General features: G+C 36.0%; 2 protein-coding genes across 3 annotated transcripts; one reads left to right on the forward strand and one right to left on the reverse strand.

Annotated features, from left to right (window-relative positions):
• Positions 1 to 377: 377 nt before the first annotated feature.
• On the forward strand, positions 378 to 3,378 carry LOC133865457 (uncharacterized). The gene is made up of 5 exons (XM_062301869.1): positions 378 to 880; positions 1,050 to 1,847; positions 1,938 to 2,017; positions 2,145 to 2,216; positions 2,904 to 3,378. Exons 1-5 carry the CDS (start codon positions 551 to 553, stop codon positions 3,250 to 3,252), a joined length of 1,629 nt encoding a protein of 542 aa, XP_062157853.1. The 5' UTR covers positions 378 to 550; the 3' UTR covers positions 3,253 to 3,378.
• Positions 3,379 to 3,872: 494 nt separating this feature from the next.
• Positions 3,873 to 8,565, reverse strand: LOC133866680 (E3 ubiquitin ligase BIG BROTHER-related-like). 2 transcript variants are annotated; one of them, XM_062303288.1, is made up of 7 exons: positions 8,281 to 8,565; positions 8,094 to 8,157; positions 6,426 to 7,424; positions 5,741 to 5,914; positions 4,623 to 4,762; positions 4,257 to 4,367; positions 3,873 to 4,126 (listed from the first exon to the last, which is right to left on the reverse strand). In XM_062303288.1, the coding sequence occupies exons 3-7, from the start codon at positions 7,422 to 7,424 to the stop codon at positions 4,045 to 4,047; spliced, it is 1,506 nt and encodes a 501-aa protein (XP_062159272.1). In that variant the 5' UTR covers positions 8,094 to 8,157; positions 8,281 to 8,565; the 3' UTR covers positions 3,873 to 4,044. The 2 variants fall into 2 exon arrangements, with proteins under 2 accessions (XP_062159272.1, XP_062159271.1); XM_062303287.1 differs by lacking the exon at positions 8,094 to 8,157.
• Between the last annotated feature and the right edge of the window lie 2,251 nt (positions 8,566 to 10,816).

Here is a 10,816-nt window from a genome sequence, read left to right on the forward strand (position 1 = left end):
ACCACTTAAAAAAAAAAAAAAAAAAAAAAAAAAAAAAAAAAAAAAAAAAAAAAAAAACCCTTAAAATAGCTGCGCCGGTCGCTGTAAAATAGGTTTAATTAATGAGTGTGAAAGGAAGCAAAAATTGTACTTTCCAATAATAATAAAAAAAAAAGACCCAACTAGATTGGGCCAAGACCATCTTGAGGCTCACACCTATAGAAACCAGTGGACACCTCGGCCCAAATATTGCCTGAGGAAAACTGAACAAAACGACACCGTCTTCCCTAATGCAATTATTGGTGGCCACCTGGTTTTAGCTTTTGACTCCCCTCCCCGCAACGGCTAGTTTCTAGTGACCGTTCAGAGCAACCCCAATTCAAAATCTGAAAGAAACCCCTACACACCACCGTAAACACACTGAAAATCCTGTATCTCCTTCAATTACAAATACTCACAAAACCAGAAAATTCACAGAAAACAAATCCAAAAGAGAAAAGAAATTTCCAAGGAATTCAAATCCCAAGCTCAAAAATCTCCAATCTTTGTTTCACCAAAACCCCAGCAAAAAATGGTTTACTCCTACACACCAACATACTACTCCACACTTCATGACTCAATCACCTCTATATGCAAGACCATCTTGCCATTCGGCCTCAAGAAGAGGATGCAGCGCTTGCCGTCTTCCGAGCACAAGCTCTCGAAGCTGCAGTCGGATAATCTGAAATGGCAGCAGGATTCTTTCCACCAGATGCTGAACCTGATGGGTCTACACAAAGAAGGGATTTTGGCTGAGTCTGAGGTTTCGGCTTTCCGGACGCATTTGCTTGAGACCCTTATCGCTTCTCCGGTGGAGCATGAGCAGCCGAGTATGTTAAAAGATAAGTTGCTATTCTTGCAGGTAAATTTGTTTACTATCTCTTCTGGTTGTTGAGAGAAAAATATGAAATGAAAAATTCTGACTCAAATTTCATTGCTTAGAACCTGAATTAGCATAAGCCTTGAAATTTTGTTTCCTGGCGTATGTTGAATATGTAAGATTCTTTCTCTTTGTTGTTATCTTCTTCCAGGAGCTCCTTTACGCGAAGTGTATTTCCTCAGAGGACTATCATGCTTCAAAGAGGCCATTGTTGCAGAGACTGGCGGTTCAAGGAGCAGAGATTGAGGCTAAAGATGTAATTGTTGCTGGGCCAAGAGACCCAAAAGAGAACGCAGAAGAAGAATGGTCTGTGATTGACTTGAAGGATGAGAAATGCTTGCTAAATAAAGAGAACTCGAATTCGAAGAAAAAATCGAAGCACGGCTCAGCAGTGAAGCAGATCAAAGGAGCAGCCTCTGTTTTCGGCTTTCACAGACCCGGAAAGAACAAAGAAGAGAAGAGCATATTTGATACCGAGTCAAAATTCTCTTCCACTGCCTCTGCTAAGAATGAAATGGGGTATTCCGGAGAAAACCCGTTTTGGGATAGCCATTTGAAGCATAAAGAAAGCGAAAAAAGTTCAATTCTAATGCCAGAAAGCTTGCCACTGGAGTCCACGAAGAGGAAACCTTTTAGGACTCTGTTTCAGAGAGAGCAGAGAGAAGGACATGGGGGTGGCGGTGATGGTGATCAAAATGGTCCTGGTTCTGCTGAGAGAGGTTCAAAATCTGCAAAGAAGCAATGGGGTTTTGATGGGTTCAAGAAATGGAAGAGAAGTGACTCAGATGATGAGACAGCTCCTCTCCATCTCAATGAAAGATCAGACAGTGAGGCTTATTTGGAATCTGGCCGGCTTGTCGCGAGCCCTATTGGAGAGGGGCCGGACACCAAGCTGATCAAAAGGAAGTTGCATTCGGCTGGTTCTCCGTCTGATTTCTTCATAGACAAGGTTCGGATTTCCTGACTCGAGATTATTGATTTTAGTGTTATGTAAGTTTGTGCTGTGAAATTTATATTTGGGTCGTTTTTGTATGTGAAGGTTTTAGGAGACAAGATAAAGAAGGAGCTGTCAAGAATCCAGACAGAGCTCTGCACCACAAACCCCAGTCTTCAATTCTCGTAATCTTTCTTCTTCTTCTATTTTGTCACCCAAATCTGAGTTCTCTGTGTGTGTGTGTGTGTGTGTGACGATGAGTTTTGTCTCACAAATGTGCCCACTTTCTGTTCTCATGTGACTTTATCATAGGAATGATCAAATTGAAGCAATTTCGACAAAGCTTCCAGTCGACAAGGCTGAATTGAAAAAGTTCTTCCCCAAGTGAGGCAACTTCTCTTTTTCCATACTGATCCTCTCTGTATTGCTGTGAAGAGTGTTTCTGTTCATAATAATTTAATAATTACAGCTCTCTAAAGATGTTAAATAAATTAAGTTTAAAACAAACCTAAGTTAAATTAGACTATGAGACCAATGAGAACTAAAAAAAGTAGAGTGCAATACCCTCTTATTTGGGATCATGATAGCACATGTGCCCACTATGTGCCCTCTCACAAATGTGCCCACTATGCATGAGGGTGGCTATTGAGTGGTCGAACTACTCCAAAGTAGTTTTACCCCCACAAAAAATAATAATAATAATAAATCGGCTATTGAGAGTGACCAAACCATCACTTATAGTGAAGGAGGTGGTTCGGTCACCCTCAAAGGCCAGGTTGGAGTGGCCAAAGAGAGTGGTTCAGCCACCTTAATAATTCCTGTGACTTGCACCTACTAATTGTTACGATTCGTGTTGTTTAAATGAACGGTCCAAACAAGTGGTATTGCTCCTAGTGGTATTGCACCGGATCCCAATCATTATCTTAAAAGTGCATATATTTTCGTACCCACCTACAAAATGGCAGCTGTAAAACTTAAGAAACTGTCTAGTTATCATACAACAGATCACAGGGCATCGAACTATTTGGGTTCTCACTTATTTCACTTTTGGATTGTTTTTCTATGTTGAAGGTCATGGTGTGATCGTTATGGTGACGTTGTATTGGATGTGGTGAAGAAAGAATTCAAAGACCATGTTGGAGAGATGGAGAATATGCGAAATGCTACCAGAGAGAGACATGGCAACTCCATGGGATGGACGACATTTGAAGATGATGAGAACTGCCACCCCAATCTCTTTGCTCACCATGATAATCCTTTCCCTGGTAGTAATAGTAGCAAGGGCCTCCAAAATAATAATCCCTTCTTTCATGAAGACTCCACAGAAAGTAATGGAAATAAGCTGAGATCTGAATCAGCTATTTTCCATGGCCAGAACCCCTTCTGGACTCCAAGGCATGGCTCTTCTTTGCTGGGTTAGATGAAAGCTTTTACCTGTTTCCTCTCTTTCCTGAGAGTAATCCATATCTAATGAGAATTTGTTGGTGTATGAGACATGAAAGATTCTTCAAGTAATTCAAATTCTTTTCCCTCAGGGTTTTCTCCAGTATGCGCAATAATTATCTGCCACTACAACTCTTTGTTTTCAAAATAGTGACTGCTAATTTTCAATCGACAAAGATGGGTTCCTCATGCAGCTATAAATCAAAATGGGAAAGTTCAAAACTTGAATGAAAATGCTTCAAAAGATCTGATTATTTTCATAAAATAAGAACTAACAAAAATTTCAAAACTAATAAAAAGCCATATGTTTGGGGGAAGCAGGTAGTCTGAACTACCTGGGGAGGGTTTATCTGAGTTTGCATGTCCACTGCAGAGATCACTGTAACAAAATTAATCAACCCTAGCAATTTATATAGGAGGCTGTACATCACTGTACTTTAGAGTGTGGCATTTTCAATGCAATTTGAAAATCAGGGATGAAAGCAATAACTACATAAAATACATACAAGTACTTTGCACCTGAGTTCACATCATGTTTGGGTCTTATGGAGGTCGGATTGATCACATTTATGAACATTTCACAGAAGATAATAACAATGAAGGAGCTAAGGGGCCGAGCCAGCGTACTCTCTCAATTTCTAAATATAAGGTTTTACAAAACCGAATCATTAGAAAAAGATGCTCCAAGATAAGGAAATTCTAATACAAGTCTATATAAGGACAGTGAATAGGTAATCACTATTTACATTTATATGTACAATTAATTGCATCAAAGAGAAGGGATTTCCGAGCCAGATACAGAAGACTCGGTGAAACCCTCGCGAACATCTCCTCGACAAAGTGGACATACACTGTAAAACACAAATGAGGAGAGAGTGAGAGAGGCATCGGAGAAAACAGGCAAATACATAATGAAATATAACATGAAAAAAGGGAGAAAGTGACAAAAAAATCGAAGCAGAGGGTGGCAATGACAAATACCCGTGTATCTCCTTTAGCCACTTATCAACACATGACATATGATACTCATGGTGACAGGGAAGAACTCGAATTTTGTCCCCTTCCTCATACTCAGCCAAGCAAATGTAACACCTATCAATTTGATTATTATAATTACTGTTAAATAAGTTCAAATAGAACACCGATACAAACTGCTGACTGTAAACAGTATCTTAGAATAAGGCATAACTATAGTAGTAGTAAACACTTTATATAACTCATTACCAGCACATACACAAAGAGATGAAAATACACACGCACACACGTGCATGGCAAATATTATTTCATTTATTTTAATTTATAAAAACATCTATATCATAGACAACATTGATGTGAGAAGGGACATACTGTTCTACATCACAACTCTCAGAGGTGTTGACCTTTTTGTGACTCTTGAGAGGGAAAGAGTCAACAACTGATTCAGGGGCTGGAAGAGAGACCATAGATAGGGAAAGTGACACAGGTTGGCGATGAATTTCATCCAAAACCTGCAAATAAAACATTACAAAAAATCTGAGTTACCAAGTTAATTGCTGCAGTTCCATAGATGTTATCAAGATTCAAGACTCCAATAGCAAAAATAGCAGGTAAGATTTTTATGAGAGGTAAATACAACTCACGCACTCACACATGATTGAAACCGCGGCATCACACTCCACCCCTTATTTACAAGGGAAGGATATGATGTTTGGTCCAAGGAACATTGACAAATAGATAGAAGCAATTTTAATCGAGTAGCTATCTAGCACGAATTTCACATTCTCCAAGAATCCAAATCTCACAACTGTCCTATCTCTTACAACTAGGGTATCAGAAAACATCTTGATACACAACCAAATAGATATAAATTAGGGTTAGCACAGGGGCACAAATAATCATAATTAAACAAAAACCAGAATGACAACAGTATCAACTGAAAGCAACAACAATAAAACTAAAAAACTGTTAATATTGTAGGGAAGATGTAACCATGAAGGATGGTTCATCTATTGAAACACCAAAGAATCAAACCTATGTCTCATCTTTAACTTGAAGGATTTTCAATGTCTCCACATAATGCTGATTTGAAATACTAACATTACCAAAAAGCATTTCTGAACTAACCAAAATCCAAAATTGTTAAAAAAAATTAACCTAATTATCTTTTCAAATGCTACATGAAGCATAGTGAAGTATTCCAGCAGAATCCCGAACAATCCCAAGTTTATACGATGGAATAAAGTGTGAAAGACACCCACATGCAGACCCCAAGACACCTGATCCCAAACCATGGATGTGGAACCTTGATAAAGTGTCCAAATAAAATGGTCTGCTGACACACTACGGAGTTTGAAATTTTTTGACAACATAAGTTTCCAGCGCTGACCAAAAACTAAAGTAAACTGGGAAAACAAGAGAGAGAGAGAGAGAGAGAGAGAGAGAGCGCCCATACATAGGCAATCAGCTAGTTCAGAAAAGAAAACTACCTCGAATAAAGCTTCAGCAAGCATGACTATGCGTGATATACTTGCACGAGTACTAGATTCTTCATTCGTCAAGACTGACTCACATGAGCATGTACCATCAGGGTGGAGACCTGATGGACAAGTGGTGTTTCGTCTACCACTGTCATCAAGGCTGCCACGAAGTCTTTCCCAGATCTGCACAGATTTACAAAAGAGTAGTTCATAAGATTATTAAACGAGCATAACATAAAAGTTAAAAAGCACAATATATCAATTCAGCTGCCCGGTTACAACAACGACATAGACAAAGTCTTTCCCAGATTTGCAAAGAGTTCTGCTGAAAAAGTTCATTAAATATTATCCAAGGAGTATGAAGTAAAATCAGACAGTAAATAACATAGCTTGCTACAGCTGCCCCGTTACAACAAATACATAGACAACGTAACAGAGCATGAAATCTATGACGTTGGTGTACAATAATAATGAGCAAACTTGAATGAAGATTTTCAGATGTAGGTAAAAAGTGTATTTAGAAGTCTATAATGTAAATGAAGAGTTCATAACATTACACTATACAGACCATAAGCCCCAAAAATCTCCCAAAAGAATGAAGCCCCAGAGATAATACAAGAATCTAACTATCAGATGCAAATTCTTGTGTAAAGGTTACAAAAGCATAATATAACAAAAATGTTCTGAGAACCACCTCAGATCTTGAGTTCCGTCGGCGTTCATTCAAGCTATGAATTCTATTGCCTAGATATCCACGATCACCTCCAACACCATCATCAAAAAGTTCACCACTCAGATCAAGGAGCCATCTATCATGAGATCCTAAATTCTCAGAATCATCTGTTGAGAAAAGAATGGTCGGAGAATCACTGTGCCTTCGAGAACTGCGTCTTGAAAAAGCGTCCCAAAACAGTCTTCTACTGTTTCTTCTGACTTCCCGATTACTTTCATCAGCATTGCTTCTTGAAATAATGTTAGAAGAGATGGTTACCACATCAACCTGAAGTACACTTCCATCTCCCCAGCCCTGTTCCCCATTGGAAACAAGGAATCCTAGACCAGAAGGTATTGCATCCTGAAAAGATTCATCTCCCAGTGATCGAGATGTTGCTGATACATTGGAATCATGAGGAACAGAATCAGAATCAGAGTTATGGACAGCAGCTACTTCACCAATGCCATTCTCAGCAGACACTCCACCAGAACTGGAATCTCCTATATCTTGAGGAGACGAGCTACAAGAATGAACCTCGGGACATATCTGAGGTATTCCCCTGTCCACTGAATTATCAATACCATTGCCCGCATCTTTGTTAGTGGAAACATTAACAGAGACTGGATCTGAAGACTGGTGTTCTTTAAAGGAAGTACTAGCTGCAGTACTACTATCCCTATAAGACTCATCATGACTATGATCAGTACTTACCTGATGAGGAGGAACTAGCTCCTTACTTTCAGACAAGAACTTCCCACGATTACTCGTTCCAACATTTATTGAACCATGTTCGACTGAAGTATCCTCACTAGCCACAATACTGCTCTCCGATAAGGCGCTAGTTTCGGTATTTGAGTAGGAGAACCTTCGTGTATCGGTACTCAGAGGGGTTTCCACTGTGATGTTCTGAACTTCATTGATGACTTGATTAGAATGTTCTGCAGAATTCACCAGAAATTCAGCTGGATAATCTTCCATCTGTGGAGAAGAATATCTACCCATTAGTTTTTGTTTCATCATCTAAAATGTTTTAATGCAAAATTCATGTCGCAAGAAAATTGAACAGAATCAAATTAATAGAACTTTCCAATGTCAAAAGTTTCAACCCTAAAGAGCTCGCCACCAATCAACAATATTAACAGAATTTGACAGACTAAATGCAGAAATCATAAAAACTGATGATTTCAACCTGCTGAGTTAAGATTCCGGTTCAGTAAACCAACCATTTAGTCAAGACCCTAAATCCTTCATCTAATCCTTCCTCGTGTTGATGATATGGCATGATTTTATTGTGAGCCTAAGAAATTGTAAGAACCAAACTTTATGTAAGGTAAGGCATCAAATGAATGACCCAATTGACCAAATTTCCAGGTGCTTAAGACCCCAAAATCGGATAATCAACAACTACTACAATCAACCCAATAAACCCACTAATAAACGAGCCTATACATAGAAGAAAGCACACAAGAAACAAAGATCAAACGTAATTAGAAAACAGTCCATTTCTTTTTAATTAGGCAAAAACACAAGGAACCTATCTTCTGCATCAATTGGTCAATACAAAATCATCCAAGTCAACATTTTGAATTGTAAATTCAGAGTTTGAATTGAAAACAACAAAAATCAGGACATGGGTATTAGATTTACAGCTAAAAGATAGCGTTTCCTCGATGGTGATTATGAATGGGACCGATCTTCGGCACTGATTGACCTATCCCAGATCATCCAAAAGTCATAAACTTGAACTTTTCAGATTCAAAATCGATCAGAATATTGAAAAATACGAGATTTAAAAGATCAAAGCCTTTGTTGAAGATGGTGGGGTTGAGTGTACCTGACGCGTAGCGCGAGAAGTGGAGCCACCGCAGATGAGAGAGAAGAGCTTTGAGCGGTTGGTGAGGTTGACTCGGGGCCGAGAAGGGCGTGACCCCAGCCGACTATTGCTCGAACCCATTATAGATAGACACACACAGAGAGAGAGAGAGAGAGAGAGAGAGAGAGAGAGAGAGAGAAAGAGAGAGAGGCTGTGGAAGATGATGACGAATCGACGATGATAATGGAAAATTGAACACACACACACACACACAACTCACAACTCACAACTCACAACTCACAGCTTCACTTTCGAATTCCAATTTCAATTATTTAAAGGTTAAGGCATGAAACACAACGCGAGACAGCGTATTGTACAACTCACTGTTTTTGTTTTTGTTTTTGTTTTTGTTTTTGTTTTTGTTTTTCATTTCACGTTTAACCCAAATGAATGTAACTTTTTTGAAATATATATAATATATGTCAGATTAATAAACTAAGTTAGAAATTCAATTAAAATTCTTTTCTCTTCTTTTAATCCACCTGAAGTTGTTCAATTCTTAATGGAATAGTTTTTGAATAAACAAAACAAAAGGCTTAAACATGTTTTTGGTTCTTTTGATCTTTTGTATTGCGGATTTTTATCAATAAAATAGATTAATTTTTGCTCACAGTAGGAAGTGATCATGGTAGATTTTTCTTTTCTAGTCTTAAATATATTTTTGAAAAATTTTACTTTTTATAATTCCTGATTTTTCATTACTTTTGAAATAAAGTACCCAAATTTTAAAACATATCAATTTAAGGTATCCATCTTTTAATTTTTTTCAATTTCAACCCTCCAATAGAAATTTCCGCTAAATCCTATCAAAATTCTGAAAATACTCATATGTTTTGTTTTTTAAAAAAAATTATAAAAAAAAAAAAAACAAAAAAAAAAAAATTCAGGCATGAGTATTTTTGCAAAGTTTGTTAAATTCTAACTAACAACTAAATCCTTGCAATTTTTTTTCTAGGTATTTTGAAAATTTTGACATGATTTAACGAAAAATTCTAACTGGTTGTTAAGATTGAAAAAAAATTGAAAGATAGATACCCTAAATTGACACATTCTAAAGTGTAGATACCTTATTTCAAAAGTGATAAAAGATTAGGAGTTACAAGTAAAGTATTTCTTATATTTTTTGTTTAATTTACATATGACTCGTAATGGGATCAGTATTTCATATTCTAGATTAGATTTAACTAATTTCATAGTAAATATGTTGTTACCGTAAAATGGAGATGACCGATTTCATTCCCTATATTGGATTTTATATATTTAATAATGTATCCCTTTGCGACGGGAAAATAGAGAAAATTTATTATATGGTTTATTATATTAATTTCATAAATCTAATGTTGTATATGTTATCATGTAATTTTAAAATTTTAAATGACATGGTACTAAGTTTAAATGATGTGACATCATATGTACTATTAGACGTAACTAAAGAAAATATTGACCTTTAAATTTAACTTTTCTATTTCAATTTCATAATGTAGCATAGCCATAATAAAGAATAGCATTAACAAATAGTCTAAAACATAATTAAATTGAATTCATTTAGCAAAACTTTTTTGATGTGTTTTTTGCTTTTTAGTTGTAATGTAACATAAAAGTAAAAGTAATTTTAATTGTTTTGTGTGTTAAGTTGTTTGTTAATTAATACTTTTATTTTCTTACTAAAAAACAAAAAGTTGTTTTAAAAAGTGTTGCCAAACAAGCTCTTTCTGTTTTCAAAATATTGACCAACACTTCAAATACAAAACTACTTTCCTATTTATATCGTATTAAAACAATTTTTTTCTTTTTTAAAATTTCCTTTAAAAAAAAAAAAAAATCCTTGAAAAACATAACAAACAAAACCAATAGTATTCACTTTCTCTCTCAAGTTTGCAGGCTTTGGTGGAGAGGTTGATGGTGAAATATATATACAGCAAAAGTAAATTCATCTTTGGCTCTATATATTATGTTGTTTGTAGAATGCTCCAATAAATAGAATATGTATAATAAGCATGTGGACCAACCTAATCCACTTTTTACAGCTTAATCTCTATCTTCTTTTCATTTCTTACTTTAGTGTTAAACAAACAATACTAGGCTTCACCATTCAAGTCTCGCTGTCTTCCACAATGTATATAAGGGCATGTTTGGGTAATATATATATATATTTTTTTAAAAAAAAATATGTTTGGGTTGTTTTTTAGAATTCAAAATCTACTAAAATTTTATTCAACTTTTTATAATTTTGTCTCAGGTTTTATAAATCATCCAAACATAATTTCAAAAAACAAGTTCTTTCGATATTCGCAATTTTGAATATAATACAAAATAGTAGAATATAATATAAAAAAATCACAAACCCAAATGAGCCATAAGAATTTTGTGAGTGCGAAAATTTTCAAAAGATAACACCAATAACATTAGTAATAGTAAAGTGCAATATATACAAAGTTTTTCTTAAACATATTCCTTAAAAATGCACGTAAGAATAGCCTGTTCTAAATATAATTAA

Source organism: Alnus glutinosa, chromosome 4 (genome assembly GCF_958979055.1).
Source record: "Alnus glutinosa chromosome 4, dhAlnGlut1.1, whole genome shotgun sequence".
In the NCBI taxonomy this organism is placed as follows: domain Eukaryota; kingdom Viridiplantae; phylum Streptophyta; class Magnoliopsida; order Fagales; family Betulaceae; genus Alnus; species Alnus glutinosa.